General features: G+C 21.8%; 5 protein-coding genes and 1 pseudogene across 5 annotated transcripts, besides 1 other annotated feature; 5 read left to right on the top strand and 1 right to left on the bottom strand.

Moving 5' to 3' along the window:
- Nucleotides 1-1931: 1931 nt before the first annotated feature.
- On the top strand, nt 1932-4081 carry PVVCY_0400060 (CIR protein PIR protein; the record flags this gene model as incomplete). The annotated part of the gene is made up of 3 exons (XM_037634938.1): nt 1932-1988; nt 2118-3722; nt 3806-4081. The coding sequence occupies 3 exons, from the start codon at nt 1932-1934 to the stop codon at nt 4079-4081; spliced, it is 1938 nt and encodes a 645-aa protein (XP_037490129.1).
- A 1501-nt stretch (nt 4082-5582) lies between these two features.
- On the top strand, nt 5583-6730 carry PVVCY_0400050 (annotated as a pseudogene).
- Nucleotides 5583-6730: a sequence feature (CIR protein PIR protein, pseudogene).
- Nucleotides 6731-8418: 1688 nt separating this feature from the next.
- On the bottom strand, nt 8419-8829 carry PVVCY_0400040 (early transcribed membrane protein; the record flags this gene model as incomplete). Its single annotated transcript, XM_037634937.1, has 1 exon — nt 8419-8829. One exon carries the CDS (start codon nt 8827-8829, stop codon nt 8419-8421), a length of 411 nt encoding a protein of 136 aa, XP_037490128.1.
- Nucleotides 8830-10382: 1553 nt separating this feature from the next.
- On the top strand, nt 10383-11246 carry PVVCY_0400030 (CIR protein PIR protein; the record flags this gene model as incomplete). Its single annotated transcript, XM_037634936.1, has 3 exons — nt 10383-10732; nt 10822-11056; nt 11196-11246. The coding sequence occupies 3 exons, from the start codon at nt 10383-10385 to the stop codon at nt 11244-11246; spliced, it is 636 nt and encodes a 211-aa protein (XP_037490127.1).
- Nucleotides 11247-16365: 5119 nt separating this feature from the next.
- Nucleotides 16366-18431, top strand: PVVCY_0400020 (CIR protein PIR protein; the record flags this gene model as incomplete). The annotated part of the gene is made up of 3 exons (XM_037634935.1): nt 16366-16425; nt 16555-18075; nt 18159-18431. 3 exons carry the CDS (start codon nt 16366-16368, stop codon nt 18429-18431), a joined length of 1854 nt encoding a protein of 617 aa, XP_037490126.1.
- A 1147-nt stretch (nt 18432-19578) lies between these two features.
- PVVCY_0400010 (Plasmodium exported protein, unknown function) lies at nt 19579-19979 on the top strand (the record flags this gene model as incomplete). The annotated part of the gene is made up of 2 exons (XM_037634934.1): nt 19579-19647; nt 19804-19979. Coding segments are annotated over 2 exons (245 nt in total), but the record flags the coding sequence as incomplete, so codon positions are not given.

Here is a 19979-nt window from a genome sequence, read left to right as displayed (position 1 = left end):
CTAACATTTTTAATAATACAATAAAATTATATTATAGATATATGTATAATATTTTATTAAATTTTAACAATATATAATATTTTCGCTTTATTTGATTACTTTACATTTTATTAAAATTAATTAGTATTAATAGAAATAGTTTTGTAAGCTTTTATTTATTTTCATAAAGGTATAGCATTAGATTAATCATTATTAATTTTTAAAATTTATAGTTTTGAGGTATAAATATATTATATTTAGAATAGTTAAAAAACAAAATATTAATAAAATTTCATATAATAATTTTTATGATAATTAAAAAAATTAAATATATAGAAATAGGGTTATTATTATATGCCTATAAATATAAGATAGTAAATATTCTACAAATAATATTGAAATATTATTTATTGTAAAACGTCATATAATTAAATATTAATTTTATCGAAAAAGCACATAATAATTAATTTTATTTGAACAATAATATTTATACTAGGCTATTATATATGCACAAACTTATAAATTTATATTTTAAATATAGTGCTATTACGAAATAATATATGCCCTAAAATGTTGCACTTTAAAACAATGAAGCAAGGAAAATTAGTAATTGGTTTAAAGTATTTCTCTTGAGTGCATTAATTATTTCGTTGTAGTGTACAGCGGTATATTAGTAGCAATAATAGTAACAATAATGGATTAGTATGCTACTAAATATGAACAATATATTATGTTTATTTGATGCACTATATGGGTATAAATTAGTTAAATATGCTATTAAAGGTATGATAAGACTAAAATTGTATGCATAATAAATCAAATAAAATACTACATTGTGTTGCTAAGTATACTTTATTATGGTGCTATGACATTAAAGTTATTAATCGATATAATAATAATTCCATAATGCTCGTTAAAAATACAGCTATTTCGTTATATAAATAAATAACGTTTATTATAAAATATATAACACATAATATATGTTTAGATTATAAGTATAAATGTGTACTTAAAATGGTAGCTCATATTATATTGATTCTCAAATTAATTAATTATTCTAACCAAAGTATTTATAGAATTTTTAAATAAAAATTAATATATTAAATTATATTTATTTTCTTTATTGTTTAAAATACATTTATTAATCATTTATATATCAAATAGATAATAAGAATGAAAAGAATAATATACATTTTATATATAATAACTATTACCCCCAAACTAATTTATATTCATATTCATTTTAATTGTAATAGATCAATCAATATATTTGTATATTATGCCTTTTTAATTTTAAAAATTAGATACTATATACACTCAAAACTATTGATTAAGATAAATAATAATATTATATTTCATTTATTTAGAAAAGGAAAGAATATTAAATTTAAACACAAATAGTGTTTTATACTTGTTAGAAATTATATAAAAAAGTGTAATATTTCAAATTGAATAATAACATATATCAATATATGACATTCAAATAATGAGATACAAATACATTTTTAACAATTATAGTAACAGCACATTTTTAATTCTTTATATATTTATAATAATATAAAATTGGTTATGCTTTTACTATAAATCAAGAAAATGCATAGTTCTTTAATGTAAGAACGTATAATAATTAGAAAATGTGTTTTATTTAAACTTATTAAAATGTTACACAAAATAATACAATGAAGGTATTCCAAATATTATTAAGAATAGCGATATTTCGCATATGATAAAAATGTTTCGAACAAACCACAAAATAAGGATACTTATCTAAATTGTAGTAAAAGTGAATATATGTTTTATTTTATTATATTGTTGTATATTAATTTTAAATTAATATTATTATTGAGAAAAATGCTAATAGTGTGTTTAACTACTGGAAATTTCACATATCAAGGAAAATAATTGGATAAATTTTTTGGCATAGTATATAAGTTTTATGTAAAAACAATATAATGGCAATCAAAACTTTAAAAACGAACTTACAATCCTATGGACAAACACTAAAAATGGTAAATAACTTTATTTTAAAATAAAACATATCTATCCTTAATTTTATTATGTTTAATTTATATTTAAATAATATTAAATTTTATTTGATAAAATTTGAATTAATGTATATTTTTATAACTATTTCTTAGTGTAAGTTACTTCTCAAAGCTGATAGTTATTTTAATGGTAAAGATGTCAATACCCAGAAAATTAACAAAGAAATATCCATCAAAAGTTATTGCTATAATGATGATTGTAAAACAAATGGAGAACGTATTAATGCTTTGACCGTATATATATATATGGAATTCAAAAAATCAATAAGAAAAACTGATTATAATACGTATGATGAATGCTTATTGATGTGGCTAAGTGAAAAATTATTTAGGATACACGACAAAAGCAAAAACAAAAAGGATAAAACACGTTATATTGATACTATTACTTTAAAAGATGCTTATGAGAAATATTTAAAGAATCATAAAGTAAAACAGGATTATTGGGAACTTTTTGATAGTATAAAGGGTTTGAAAGAAGCTTATCTTAGGTATATGTCCGAATTTTATTTATTACTTAATAGAATATGTAAAACAGTTGTAGATTATAAAGATAACGGTGCTGAAAGTAATAATCTTTCTAAATATTCTGAAAATTGCCTTACTCAATATAGAAGCCTTTATTTAAGCATTTCTGAATGCAAACCATATCTTCATTTATTGAATAAATTAAAAGGTATATATGATGATTTTAGAGTTTCTGCTATTAAGAAAACTGATCCAAACAATAATTTAGAAACTAATCTTAAAAAACTTACAAAACCAGATGGAGAAGAGATGAACGCGGTGAGAAATTTTATATCATATAAAATCCCTAAAAAAAAATGTTATTCCCAAAAAAAAAAACCTACAACCCCAAAAGATTCAAAACCTAATCCAGGACCAACACCACAATCATCAGAGTCACAACAAACACAAACACCAACACCATTACCAGGGACAGGCCCACCGCAGGCGCAAAAACGAGATTCATCTTCACTACACGAATCTAAAAAATCAGAAAAAAATAATCAAAGTGAACTAAAGGATCCAGACAAAGTACCAGAAAATCCAAATGGTGGGACAGGAGATACAGGCGATGGGGCATTAAATACAGGTGGTGGGAAAAATGATAAAGAAGGATCAGGAGGTTCAGATAATGGGCAAGGTGCCAAAGATAGTGAACCAGGGGGTTCAGGTAGTGGATCAGGTGGTGATCAAGGAGGTACTGGGGGTGGTCAAAAAAGTCCATATGGAACAGGAGATCCAGGTAGTGTATCAGATGGTGGGCAAGATAGTGACACAGGTAATCAAGGAGCTTCAAACCATCAAGAAGGAGATACAGGTGGCGATAAAGGAAATCAAGATGGATCAGGCGGCACAGGGGGGGGAGTACCCACACCTAATGAACCATCATCATCCCTCCCAAAAGATTTACCTCAAAGTCCGCCAGGAACGCCACACACTCCTAAGGAGCAAACTGACGAACCCCAATCGCCTCAGGGCCCATCTGGAAAACAAAATTCTGATCAAAATCATCAAGAAGGATCTAAAATATCAGTGATAAATCCAGTGGTTAAATCAGAAAATCCAGGAACCGAATTAAAAGGAAATGAAATAACAGGAATAGATGATGGATATGCATTAAAAAAATACAAAAAAATTGGAATTTCAATTATAGTTATTCTAATACCCATTACTTTAACTATTCTGTACAAGGTAAATAAAAGAAAATTATGATGTGTACTATTTTTAAAATATTTCCTCATAAAACACTATATATTTTTCATAATTTATGTTAGTATTTGTCATCTGGATGGAGAAAAGGATTGACGAGAAAAAAAAATATGAAAAAGGTTATAAATTCAATTGGAGGAAAAAAACAAATACAAATAATTATAAAATCATCTAATCAAAAAAAGAATACTAAAAAATCTATAAATTCCGTTTATAAGGAAAAATCTCCATCATTAAATGTATACAAGATTATACAGGCCGATCCTATGCCATTTATTAATTTATTTTTTTTGTTGATTTTTTTTGTCTATAAAAGAAAATCTGATTTTTTGGAATTATAAATTTAATTAATAACTTCTATTCTGGGATTAATATTCCATGAACCTTATTTTTAACCTCGATATAATTATTAAAAATTATAAATAAATTCGTTTATTACTATTATTATAGGTAAATGAACTCATAAGTATAATTAAAAAAATATTTATATAATTATAATTCGAAAATTATATTATAATATGTATAAATGTGATGTTGTTATAATGGTTCATTCAATTTTCAATTGATTTATATAATTCTAAGAATGCAAACAATATTAATATAATGAATGACAAAAAATATATATTTTATAAAATGATTTATTATTGTAAAAATTAATAGTAATATTTTTAAAAAATATAATAATTGCCCCACTTAGATCCTTGTTATATGCTACATGCAATTGTTTTCTATAAATATTCAGTAAAAAATTATATAAAAATATAATGGTATTTTATAACAGAGATATATAAATATATGCTTTATTGAATGAATGATAAATCAATAACATATAAGAGTGCATTATAAATGTACCAATGATATATATTTTACTAAAGATACTATTTGAGATATGTGAGGTTATATTCTAAAAAATTGAATCAATGGAGAAAGTGTTAAAGACTCAATTTGTGTTAAATGTCTTTTATTATTTCATATTACCATGGATTATATTATCAATTCTTAGTGAATCATATTCTTTTAAATTTAAAATAGCATCATTTTATCTTAGGGTTTTTAATAAATTACTTGGATCATATACATTGATAACTATAACAATAAAATACATAAGATAAAAATGAACACACAAAATATTTATATATTAAAAGATAAAATGCATCTTATATCCCCAATACTAAAGTGTAATATGACAACCTAATTATACTTAAAAATTTTCAACAATAGTTATTTAATTGTTATATATTAATATTTACTAAGTATTATTATAAAAATAATTTTCATTCAAGGACTTATTTAACCCTATAAATAGCTCAATAATATGGTTTCAGTGCTAATTGTTATTTTAAACCGTAGAAAAGATGCTCAAAATATATTATTAAATAGCCCAATAAGGTATATTTCTAAATTGAAGTATATAGGATTAAAAATAAAGTTATTGAACACATTAAAATGAATTACAAATTTATCTATATTAAATACAAATAATATAAATTTATCTAATTTGAATAGAAAATGGAGCATGCAACTTAATTTAAAAATACTATAATTTTAGAAAAATTTATATTATAAGAAACAGCTATATAAAACTGTAATATATTTTATTAAATAACTATTTATATATTTTTAAGGATTATAGTAATAATAGCATTTTTGTATAAATGTATCATATATACATATGGGAAAAGTATATTAAGCAACTCTCCACTTAAGATAATTTAGATAATTGCCATAAAATAAGTATAGCATGTTTAACGAAATATAATTGATATGCAAAGAGCTTAAATAGATACAACAAATGTTTACGTAATATATATAAATATTATTATCCCTCATAATCCCCAAATTATGGCACTGTCAAGTGATAATCTTAAGGATCTGGTATACAATTTTTTAAATAAAATATTATCTTCGCATGTGTTTTATATGTTGTATCGCCCATAAATTATATTAATTTTCATTTGATTAGTATTTATATTAATACGTTTTTTGTTTAATTCATAAAATATATTTGTAGTATAGAGAAATTAATACGATCGATGGCTATTTTTATGAGACGAAGCTAGAGGGTGGAGGATCATCTGAATTTGCTAATAGAGAAATCAGAAGATATTGTTATCACGCGGTTAGCTCAGGAATTGGTTTGTGTTATGATTATCTTTATATGGCTAGTTCCGGTGTTATTAATTTGTTAAAATCGTTAGGAAGTATGGTTTAGAATATGATAAACTTGCCGAATACGCTATTTTATTTTTAAGATATAAACTAAATCAACATTCAGAACATAAATCGACCAAACTAAATCAATTTTATACTAAACGTATAGGAGATAAGCATTTTAAAGAGAAAATAAAAGATAATAATAGTATGACTTATAAAGACATTATAGATAAAAAAAAAGATTTGATCGATATGAATACTAATGAAATATCGAAATTTAATGGTCCATTTAGTACATTATGCAAATTGTATAATGAAATTAACATAAACAAACTGAATTGCGCAAAATGTTCGGAAGATGCTGATAATTTTGTTAAAGAATTTAAAGAACTTAATGAAAATTCCAATATTAATGGAAATCCTTCATACATCAAATTATTGTCTACATTATCAGATGATTATTATAATTTTAAAAGTTATTTTTCTGAAAAATGAAATGATTGTAACGATCTTCCAACTCTTCCAAGGACAAAAACGGAACCAAACAAATTACTTCCAGCTTTATCGACATTTTCTGTAATACCAGTTTTCTTGGGAGTTGCTTATAAGGTAAATAATATGGAATTAAAAACTATAATATTTAAATTATATTCATTAAATACATGCAAACTTTAACATCATATGCTTCTTAACATTTATATTAGTATTCATTATTTGGAATTGATAAACTATTTCAAAGACAATATTTAAGAAAAAAATTAAAAAAAATAAAGAAGAAAATGAAAATATATGATTCGAAGAGTAGTGATAATTTCAGAAATCGTAATAATGATTGATATATGTTAGGAAACTGTCTATTTGGAAATAATGAATTTTTGTGTCTATAAGAATGATTGAATAATATAATCAATAAAATATAAAGCTATATGTATATATTTATTGTATTTTGCATTATTTTTGCATATTTTTTATATAATTTTTATATGATTTTATGTAGTGGGTCAGGATTAATTTGTTTTTATGGAACCCATAAATGAGTTATGGTTAAGTGCCATTTACATTTAATTTTGTATAATTTTTAATAATTTGATAATATTTATTAGTTTAACGAATTGTTTTAAATATATATAAGGCAAATTATAATAATTGAATTTCGTGCTAATATAGCTTAGTGGTAAATGTGTTGATCTATGTATTTTTTGTTAATTTGGGGTTAATTGTGTTATGGGTCAATTGATCAAATATTTAAATCGATATAGAAAAATGATTCCAAAGTATCGATTTGGGAATAAAATACAATGTTGATATAAATAAATACAATATTTAATATGCAAATGAGATGAAGGAGGAGCATTTTGAGAAAATAATTTATTATGGTTTTATCCATCAACATCACATGAACATTATGATAAATGAAGTTGTGGAAGAATTTATTTGAATTAAATAGAAGTATAAAATACTACTTGGAGGAAATATATTTAAAGAAGGTAAGTTAAGTTAAAGATATATTTATTTAATAACTATTATATTAAGAATTAACATAATATTTTAAAAGTATTTTTCCACTGGAAAATATTATATATTTTGGTGATTATGTTCATATTTATAAGTTGGAGTAAGAACTGGAATCACGAGTTCAATAGAGTATATCGAATTATATATATCATAATATGTTCATTTTATGAATATTTTTATTCTAAATATATGTTTTACTTAATACTATAATTTTCTAACGCCATGTTGCAATGGTAGCAAAATGAAATAAATAAATTGTTACCTTATATTGTTTATATTTATGTTATATCTTATTTGATTTTTTCTATTAATGCATATAAATTTTTTTTAAAGCTGTCGCAGTTTTATATAGTTCATTATAATGTTACATATATATGTGTACATAAGATATATTGGTATTATATGTTATAAATAGCAATATAAAAAAATATTACATACAATATAACATTTGTATTGAATCGTTTTAATCATCTCATTAATTCCATTACTATAAATGGTATTAAGATCAAATATCAATTACAAACAAAAACATATATCACGGTCTATTTGCTACAAACAATAAATCAAATTTTATTTTTACTAAAATGGGGTAAGCAAAATCTTATATATGCATTATATTCATAATATATTTTTTAAAAATAATAATACGATATTTTTCTTAAAATAAAAATTTATTCTAACAAAAGGAAAACAAACTGGAAAACAAAGTGCTTTTTCAATATGAATTTGGTGTTAAATCATTATAAAGCAAAAATTCGAACATATAATTATGGAATTGAATCTCAAATATTGGTACTTTTTAATAAATCTAATATATATGGAATATAAGAATAAAATATTCCAAGAAAGACAAATTGATAACATAAAGATATTTAAATGCCACGAATTATTCCCATTTTATTGATGTGTTTAATTATATTAATTGTATCAATTAATTTGTACAGTATATGGGATATACTTGAATTTTTGGTCTATTGTCATAATATGATATGAAAATAGATAATATCAATCAGTAACTACAATGGTTCACGATATCATAGATGCTTGGATCATATTTAACTGGTGGTGGTATTATATGAGGTACAAAATTTGATGCTGTAGCTTTATTATCTGGTGCTGGAACTGTTTTTTTTTCTGGAATAAATAAGGGTGCTCTTTTCATATCTGATAATATTGGCTTCTTTTTAGAGTCTCCTTTATTTTTAAGATGCATTACACCAAAAGTGGTACCAGCTACTGCTAATGCTACTGTTGCAAGTATTGTAGATATAATTGCAACTTTATTATTTTTAATTTTTTTAGGAAGAGGAATTTCATCGGCATTTGTGGGATTAGCTTCAACATAATTATTAGATCCTGGTGCTAACAAATTTACAGACAATAAAAAGGCAATAAAATATAATGCTTTTGTTAATTTCATTTTCGCAAAATTATGTAAAAAAATTATAATATAATAATATTAATAATAGCAAAAAATATAATAAATATATAAAGCGAATTAATGTAATTATAAGAATTTATTATAACAATAAGGTAAAAAATAAATTGCAATAAATAAATATTATGATAGTAACATTTAAAGTTTTTAATAATTAAAATGTTTTTTTTAAATATAAACTTAAAAATAATCTAACATATATTTTTTTTGTGAAGCTACAATATAAAAATATATCTTTAATATAAAATGTGTTAATTTTATTATTTGGTTTCTTAATTGACTTTATATTTTATTGTGTCGATTGAATTTAATTACATATTATCGATAATATCTTTGCATATTCTTTAAATTGCATGCTAAATGATATTTTATAGTACAGTATTACTGTTAAATATTATATGTTTTTTATAATAATTTTGTTGGGGACAATTTTATATTGTTTTAAAGCTAATATATTAAAATTATAATAGTTAGTGAATATTGGGTATGTTCTTGGTAAGAGTATAAAATTTTAAAGATATAAATAATTAAGAAAAACAACAATGTATAATAAAAAGTATAATATATATAGCAACAATTTTAAATATTCCATATAAATTATTGTTATTAAACTTTTTCCTGCATTAAATAAGAAAACATTAATTTAATAAGGTATTTTTTTAAAATATTACATTCGAGCGTGTTATTGAAAAATTAACTTATATCTAGCTAACTAAATATTATGCATAATATTAAAAATTTTGGAAATTTTCCAATTCATTATCATTAGTTTTGAAAGCATTTAACTCATAAATATATATCATGGAATTTATAATGATAATAGATGATTAATATAGCAACACAACATTATTATAATGATATATAGTGTGCATGGTCACATTAAACAAATAAGATAAAACAAATGAATTATAAAGTTAAAAGCTCGTGCTTCTCCTTTTTAAATAATGCTATTTAGTATTATCGTTTATATATATATATATATAATATTATGGTATGCTTAATAGTTTTATAAAATTAGTATGGAGAAAGGGTTCAGGGTTTTTTACTCAAGTGTGTACCCTGATTTATTTTGGCAAAATTTTTAGTAATAATATTGATTGTATATGAAATATTATTATATGCATATATAATAAAATACAGGTCGTACTTAATTTTTATGAATTGCATCAAAATAATTATAAAGACATTTTTTTTTTACAAATTCATTTAACATCGATAAATATTTATCACTTACATAAAAAATATAAAAGGTTAGGGCAATATAATTATTATTTTCATCACATACCCATAAATTCTTTTTATTTTTATGAATATTGTATTACATAAATTTTCACATTAAATAATGAATATTTGAAAATAGCGAAAATTGGTTGCAATTTATTAGATAACAACAATATTATTAACAATATATTGTTTTGCAGACGCATTATTTGGTTTGTAAAAACTGTAATGTTGATTGATGTGGAACGAGAAAATAATGATAATATAGAGGATTCAGGGGAGTGTAATAATTGTAGACTGATAATGATAAAATTATGGCGGGATGGATATCCCTTCTTAAAAAAATTTATGATTCTGATTTGGTTGACAATGATGTACCAAAGAATATGAATATTAACGAATATATTATCACATGGTTAATTTATATGTTAAAGCTAAAAGATGGTAACAGCATCATCAATTTAAATGACTTTTATTATCAATATAAAAATCAACGTGGAGGACATAGCTTGGTTTCAACTAATGGTAAAGATTATTCTAACATTATTGATAATATTATAATTAATAAAAACTATTTGATGGATATGGATAAGAACATTATATCTAAATTTTATAATTTATTAAAATCATTATGTAGCATGTATAATGATATTAATAAGGATACGTCAGATTGTACACTATTTCGCAAAAAGGTAAAGAATTTGTTGGAATTTTTGAAAAACTTAATAATGATTTTGATATTAATGAAAACAGTTCATATAGAAAAATATTGTCTAGTTTATCAACTTATTATGATAATTTTAAAAAATACTGTGATAAAAATTGCAATGGTTGTAACAGTATTCCACCTCTTCCAACGACAAAAACAATACTAGTTTCTGCGCATATCTCTGAAAATACATCATCAAGTTCGTCGATATTAAACACATTAATTTCAGGTTTATCGATATTTTCTGTAATACCAGCTTTCTTGGGAATTGCTTATAAGGTAAATATTAAGGAATTAAAAACTATAATATTTAAATTATATTTTTGTGATCCCTTATATGCGTTTATCAAAAAATATATATACGATTACCATTTTTATATTAGTATTCATTATTTGGAATTAATAAACCATTCCAAAGACAATATATAAGAACAAAATTAAAAAAAATAAAGAAAAAAATGAAAGTTAATATATTATTCGAAGAATAATGGTGAGTCCATGAACAGTAATAATGATTGATATATGTTAAGAATATGTCTATTTGGAAACAAGTCATTTTTGACGATATTTTTTAACGATAATTTTTGTGTCTATAAGAATAATTGAATATTATAATCAATAAAATATAAAATTAATATGCATATTATTGCATTTTTACATATTTTTTGGATATTTTTTATATAATTTTTATGATGTGGGTCAGGGTTAAGATTGTATTATGGAACCCATATATGGGTTATGGTTAAGTACCACATTACATTTAATTTTGTATAATTTTTAATAATTTGATAATATTTATTAGTTTAACGGATTGTTTTAAATATATATAGGACAATTATAACAATTGAATTTCGCGTTAATATAACTTAATGGCAATTGTGTTTAACTATGTATTTTTTGTTAATTGGGGGTTAATTGATCAAATATTGGAATCGATATATAAAAATGAATCCAAAGTATCGATTTGATTCTATAAGATAACTTTGATTTAAATAATTTAATATTTATTATGAGAAATTGTGGGAAAATGGAATTAATTAATATAGAGAATGTTATACAAACTGATCCCGTACATTTATTAATTTATTTTTTATTTATAAAAGAAAAGAATTATTTATATGATAATTTTAATAAGTTTTATTTTCGTATTTAAAAGACAATATAAAATTCAAGCAATAATAAATAAGCCATATTGCATTTAATAGTATAAATAATTCGTGTTTTAATATATAGGAGGCATATTAAGGCTCATTCACCTATTTTTATAAAAAAAATACAAAATATTATTAAATGATATTAAACATTTGAGAAATATAACAAATAAGAATGGATTTAGATGCAAATAATAATTTTTGGTAGTCGTTTTTCATATTTTTGCATAAATTGATTTACAATATATATGCATCCAATATTTATTACCACAATTAAATTATATTAATTTGGATGTAGACATACAAAAATAAAAAACATGTTTATAAAGTATCAAGTCTGTTATTAAATGAGCCTTTATGCTACCGTAAAGACATATTTATATAAAATATGTAAAAAATATATTTTAGGTTGAATTTGTTGCATAAACTTATTTGTTTGTAATTAAAATAATGTATTTTTTACGAAAATGGGTTGTTATTTGAAAAAAACATAAATATAGAATTTTCGAAATTGTATATCTACATCTTCGATGATAGAGTTATTGTATATGGATATAAATTAGTGGATTATTTTATTTATATTTTAAACATAAAAATTAATTTTGTTATATAAAATATAATGGTTTAATTAAACAAAAATATTCAGAACAAATATATACAATTTTATGTATTTAGAATAAATTGTTATATATATATTTTTATCCATTTAAAATATATTATTTATTTATTTATATTAAATTAAAAATAAAATAAAAATTAAAAATATTGTTAACTTATAATTACAGAAAATAATTTTATGGATACTTTAAAATAGCAGCAACATATAATTTATTATAATATAGCTCCATAAATAGCATATAACTTGTTTATATAAATTAAAATTAAATAATTTGTAATATTAAATAATATTATTCGAAAAACAATTTTTATTAATAAAAAAATGAATAAAAGGATATTTAGTTTAGTTTGTATCGTCTTGTATTCCCTTTTGGCTGCATCAATACATTGCTCGGATCTGATTGTAAGTTGCCAAAACAAAATATAAACTAGTATGTCGAAAATTATATAATAATGGTTATTTACATGTTGTGACATATATATTAACCTATATATATATATATATTAATATGTTTAGACCTTTGTGTTATCGATCTAAGGAATATGAAATAAAACGTATGTTCAATCGTGGTATCAAAAAAATAAAGGGAAGCAACAAAAAAAATATCCAAAATATAATGTAAAATCACTATTAAAGGATAACTATCTTAGAGATTATCTAGATGATATCGATAGTAAAGATTATAGAGATTTATCATATTATAGTGAATATCCCAATGATGATGATATATATAATCGTGAATATGCTAATAATGATGATGTAGATGATGATAAAGATAGTAAAGATGGTAATGTATTTAAAGGTTGCAAAAAAAGTAAACAAAGAAAAGAACATTCATATGATAAAATGATTGAAAATTTTTTAAATGACAATAAAGAAATTTCTATGGATAAATTGGAAATCGAAAAAAATGTTTTAAATATTCTTGAAAACAAGTAAGAACGATCACAGATTTCATCAAGCGTGTTAGAAGAATTATCAAAAGAATTTTCAAAACATAAACCAAGTGAACAAGCTTCGTTTATTAAATCTATTGAAATGATGTTAACTATAGCAGGAACAAAATAAATCTTTATAATTATCAATTAAACTACAATGTTTGATATATGATACCTTAGTTGAATGAATTATGCTATGTATTTGTCATTTATGATCTAAAATTTTATGTTTTTATTTTATTATGTAATTATTAAAATAAATGTACTAATACATTTTTATTATACAATTGAATAAAACTTTAACATATATATATATATATATTCATATGAACTGTTTGTTACTATTCTTATTTGTAGTATATAGAGTTTAGGTGTTCATCCTTTACGAATATGTATTTGCATTATTAATTTGTTTATAATTTGATAATATTTTGGTCTGAAAATTGTGATAAAATATATGTGCCATCCCCGTATGTTTAATCTCGAGATGATGTCCAAATATGCAACGAAAAAATGGGCATGGCCATTAATATGAATGAGGTCTCATTACACATTTTTCATACGTTATAATAGTTCCATATAATTCGTTCGTATATATTAAATGGGGCAATGCTATAATTTCACATTTTATATTTTATTGGTAATTTTTGGCTAACTATATATAAGAGGCCTTATTATTTATTATGTAAGGCATGGCTATATTGAATTATGAATAACATTGTGCTTTCTTTATTTGATGAAGCATTTTATTTAGTAAAACATATTATTTGTGTCATTATTATTTTGATTTAAATTGTATTTTGAACCGAGCAATATAATAATATTATATATGAAGTTATAATATATAATTCGATTCATTTGTAAATTTTATCTACATTATAATATAACTTCAGGTTAATATGTGATTTTAAGATTAATTAACCATATTACAACATATAATAGGTAAACATAAATATAGATTCACAAAGTATCGATCGAGGTTCGATAATATAACAGTACCTACAAAAGACATTTTATGCATCTAAGTTTTTAATAATACAATAAAAGCTGAACTATATATACAATATTTTAAGTTTTATAACTTTGAGGTATAAATAAATTATATTTTAAAATAGTTAAAAAATAAATATAACCATATTAATAAAATTTCATGTAACATTTTGTTATAATAATTATAAATAATATTATAGATAGAATAACATTATTATTATTATATGACTATACATATAAACTAGTAAAATATTTACCAATAATATTTAAATATTGTTTGATTGTGAAAATTTCACATAATTAAATATTAATTTTATCGAAAAAGCACATAATAATTAATTTTATTTGAACAATAATATTTATACTAGGCTATTATATATGCACAAACTTATAAATTTATATTTTAAATATAGTGCTATTACGAAATAATATATGCCATAAAATGTTGCACTTTAAAACAATGAAACAAGGAAAATTAGTAATTGGTTTAAAGTATTTCTCTTGAGTGCATTAATTATTTCGTTGTAGTGTACAGCGGTATATTAGTAGCAATAATAGTAACAATAATGGATTAGTATGCTACTAAATATGAACAATATATTATGTTTATTTGATGCACTATATGGGTATAAATTAGTTAAATATGTTCTTAAAGGTATTATAAGATTAAAATTGTATGCATAATAAATCAAATAAAATACTAAATTTTGTTGCTAAGTATACTTTATTATGGTGCTATGGCATTAAAGTTATCAATCAATATAATAATTCCATAATGCTCGTTAAAAATACATCTATTTTATTATATAAACAAATAATGTTTTATTATAAAATATATAACACATAATATATGTTTAGATTATAAGTATAAATGTGTACTTAAAATGGTAGCTCATATTATATTGATTCTCAAATTAATTAATTATTCTAACCAAAGTATTTATAGAATTTTTAAATAAAAATTAATATATTAAATTATATTTATTTTCTTTATTGTTTAAAATACATTTATTATCATTTATATATTAAATAGATAATAAGAATGAAAAGAATAATATACATTTTATATATAATAACTATTACCCAAAAACTAATTTATATTCATGATTCATTTTAATTGTAGTAGCTCAATTAATTTAATTTGTAGATTATGCTTTTTTAATTTAAAAACATACATAAGTTATGTACTCATAACTATTCATTAATTATGTTATATATATAAAGAAATGCTAATGCATAAGCAAAGTTATTACATATTCTAAAGTGAATTATTAATTAAGATAATTAAACGTATTATATTTATTTATTTAGAAAAAAGAATAATATTAAATTTAAACACAATAGTATTTTATATTTTTAGAAATTATATAAAAAAGTGTAATATTTCACGTTGAACAATAGCATATATCAATACATGGTATTCAAATAATGAGATACAAATACATTTTTAACAATTATAGTAATAACACATTTTTAATTCTTTATATATTTATAATAATATAAAATTGGTTATGTTTTTACTATAAATCAAGAAAATGGATAGTTCTCTAATGTAAGAACGTATAATAATTAGAAAATATGTTTTATTTAAACTTATTAAAATGTTACACAAAATAATACAATGAAGCTATTACAAATATTATTAAGAATAGCGATATTCGCATATGATAAAAATGTTTCGAACAAATCACAAAATAAGGATACTTACCTAAATTGTAGTAAAAGTGAATATATGTTTTATTTTATTATATTGTTGTATATTAATTTTAAATTAATATTATTATTGAGAAAAATGCTAATAATGTGTTTAACTACTGGAAATTTCACATATCAAGGCAAATAATTGGATAAATTTTTTGGCATAGTATATAAGTTTTATGTAAAAACAATATGACGCCAGTCTACAATTTAAAAACGAACATACAATCCTATGGACAAACAGTAAAAATGGTAAATAACTTTATTTTAAAATAAAACATATTTATCCTTAATTTTATTATGTTTAATTTACATTTAAATAATATTAAATTTTATTTGATAAATTTTGAATTAATGTATATTTTTATAACTATTTCTTAGTGTAAGTTACTTCTCGAAGCTGATAGTTATTTTAAAGGCAAAGATGTCAATACGCAGAAAATTAACGAAAAATCAACCATCAAAGGATATTGTAGTAGCGATAGTTGTAAAACAAATGAAGAACGTATTAATGCTTTGACCGTATATATATATATGGAATTCAAAAAGCTAATAAGAATAACTGATTATAATACGTATGATGAATGCTTATTGATGTGGATAAGTGATAAATTATTTAGGATACACGACAAAAGCAACCCCAAAAAGGTTAAAACACGTTATATTGATACTATTACTTTAAATAGTGCTTATGAGAAATATTTAAAGGATCATAAAGTAAAATTGAAGTATTGGGAACTTTTTGATAGTATAAAGGGTTTGAAAGAAGCTAATCTTAGGTATATGGCCGAATTTTATAAATTACTTAATAGAATATGTAAAACAATTGGAGATTATAAAAATAACGGTGCTGGAAGTAATAATCTTTCTAAATATTCTAAAAATTGCCTTACTCAATATAGAAGCCTTTATTTAAGCATTTCTGAATGCGACTCATATCTTCGTTTATTGAATAAATTAAAAGGTATATATGATGATTTTAGAGTTTCTGCTATTAAGGAAAATAGTTCAAACATTAATTTAGCAATTAAGCTTCAAACACTTACAACACCAAATGGAGAAGAGATGGACGCGGTGAAAGGTTTTAAACAATATAAAATCACTAAAAAAAGATGTTATTCTCAAAAAAAAAAAGCGGACCCACCACCATCATCACAAAAATCTCAAGGAGGGTCAAATGGTCAAGATCCACCAAACATTTCAGATAGTAGTAAAAAAAATACAGGGGGGGGTGGAAATGGCGGAGACGTAAATCCTGGTGATGGATCAAATGGTCCCACATCAAGTACATCAGAAGGATCCTTTGATTGGGGGTCATCAATTTTTAAATTTATATTAAATGGAACGGAAAATTTGAAAAAAACTTCCGAATTTATTGATCAAAATCAGAAAAAGATTAAAGAAGTTACGGATAAAATCATTAATGTATATAATGGCGCTATGGATGATTTAAAAAAGGTTTACGATAAATCTAATAAATATTTAAATAATTTTATTAGTAATGTAACTAGCCATTTGAATAGCATCGGCGCTCCTTCTAAACCAGATGGTAACCCGTCTGAACCCGAAAAATCAATAAATGGAGGAGATTCACCAAGCCAGTTACCATCAAATTCACCAACTCCACAAACATCACAAATTACACAAAATTCTAAGGAACAAACTACAACGCAGCAATCGCCTCAGGGGACATCTGGAAACCAGAGTTCTGATCAAAAAGATCAAGGAGAATCTAAAATACAAGTGGAAACCCCAGTGATAAAACAAGAAAATTCTGGGACCAAAATAAAAGGAAATGAAACAACAGGAATAGGTGATATCTATGTACTCAAAAAATACAAGAAACTTGGAACTTCAATTATAGTTCTTTTAATACCCATTACTTTAGCTATTATGTACAAGGTAAATAAAATTAAATTATGATGTGTACTATTTTTAAAATATTTCCTCATAAAACACTATATATTTTTCATAATTTATGTTAGTATTTGTCATTTGGGCGGAGAAAGGAATTGAAGAAAAAAACAAACATGAAAAAAGTTATAAATTCAATTGGAGGAAAAAAACAAATACAAATAATTATAAAATCATCTAATCAAAAAAAGAATACTAAAAAATCTATAAATTCCGTTTATAAGGAAAAATCTCCACTATTAAATGTGTACAAACTTATGCAGGCTGATCCTGTGCCGTTTATTAATTTATTTTTTTTATTGATTTTTTTTGTTTATAAAAGAAAAGAAAATTCTTTGGAATGATAAACTAATTAACTTATATTTGAAATCGAATTAAAAAATGTATAAAATTAAAGAATGCTAAATAGTAAATTTATCTATTAATATAAAGAAGTATTATATATATATGATACAGATCAAGAGTTTGTTTCTTATTTTATAATAAAACATAAAATAAATTTTCTATATGATGAAATTATCTATTATAACTGAATTATAATAATATTTCGTTTTCAATTATTATTTATAAAAGTTAAAATATTTTATTGTTTAAATAAAAAAGGCGTATTAACATTTGTTAAAGAATATGATGAAAAAAAAAATAATACCATTAAATATATTTCTTTTTTCGATTTGGAATAAATGAATTTGTATCCTTTTCAATAAATTGGTTATATATGTATTATTTTTTGTGATTTGATATTGGAATTTGATTTTGTTTGAATTAAATTTGAAAGCATGAATATTTTATACCATTTTAATATAAATAATAAACATGATGTTGTATATTCTGAGATATATTTATATATAAATAAAATTATTACATACCAATCGGTGAAAAAAAAATTTGCAAAAAAGCGGTAAATAAAATATAATAAATTAAAAACCATTTAAATGTAAATAACAACGACGATTTTTTTATGTTATCATTATATGTTTGTATTTATTCATATATATGTATCTAATATTTTATTATTTAATTGATGCTTATTAATTTGTTCGTATGTAAACAATAATAGAAAAATATAAATTTATAAATATACAACTTACAACCGTATCATTAAATATACCAATCTATTATAAATTATATTAAAAGCATATTTGTATACAAAATTTCCAAAAAAATATTTTTTATAGAAAAATTATTATATACATATATTTTTTTACAATTAAAATATTAAAAATGTTGTATTTTTAGAGAAAAATTAATATTTATTTGAAAAAAGAAATAATATAATATTTATATAAATAAACACTTTTAATGAATATAGCGAAATTTATTACAACGGTTACATTAATTAATTTTATAGAAAATGGGAAATTAATAAATGTCATAGTTTTTTATAAATATATTCATATATTTTAGAACAAAAAATTAATAAATATGGAGTTATCATCATTATATAAAACTACATATATTATTTCATTTATTTAACGAATAACGTTAAAAATGAAAGCCAATATTTTAAATTGTGTTTTTTTTTCAATTATTATTTGTTTTTTTGAATATGCCAAAAAAGTAAGTTACGTACTATTTTATTATAGTTTCCGTATCTATTTGTTTTACATTAACCTTATATTATTGTTTCATGTATCGGTAAAAAGCTTATGCTAAGTTAAAGATACAATTAAAAATAATTATATATATGTTAATGAATATTTCATTTGTTTGCAGGAATTATACTTTATAAACGAAAGAAAGATATATCTTGAAAGGAATATAATAAATTTTAAAAATAATAGGATATTAGCAGATGCATACAAACAATTCGATTTAAATAATTTTTATGAATCAACCTTGAATCTTGCAAATCAATTTAATGACTACAATGATGATGACGAAGATATAAT

This window comes from Plasmodium vinckei (assembly GCF_900681995.1).
Source record: "Plasmodium vinckei vinckei genome assembly, chromosome: PVVCY_04".
Taxonomy (NCBI): Eukaryota; Apicomplexa; class Aconoidasida; order Haemosporida; family Plasmodiidae; genus Plasmodium; species Plasmodium vinckei.
The sequence above is the reverse complement of the archived record's forward strand: the minus strand, read 5'-3'. Positions and strand labels throughout refer to the sequence as shown.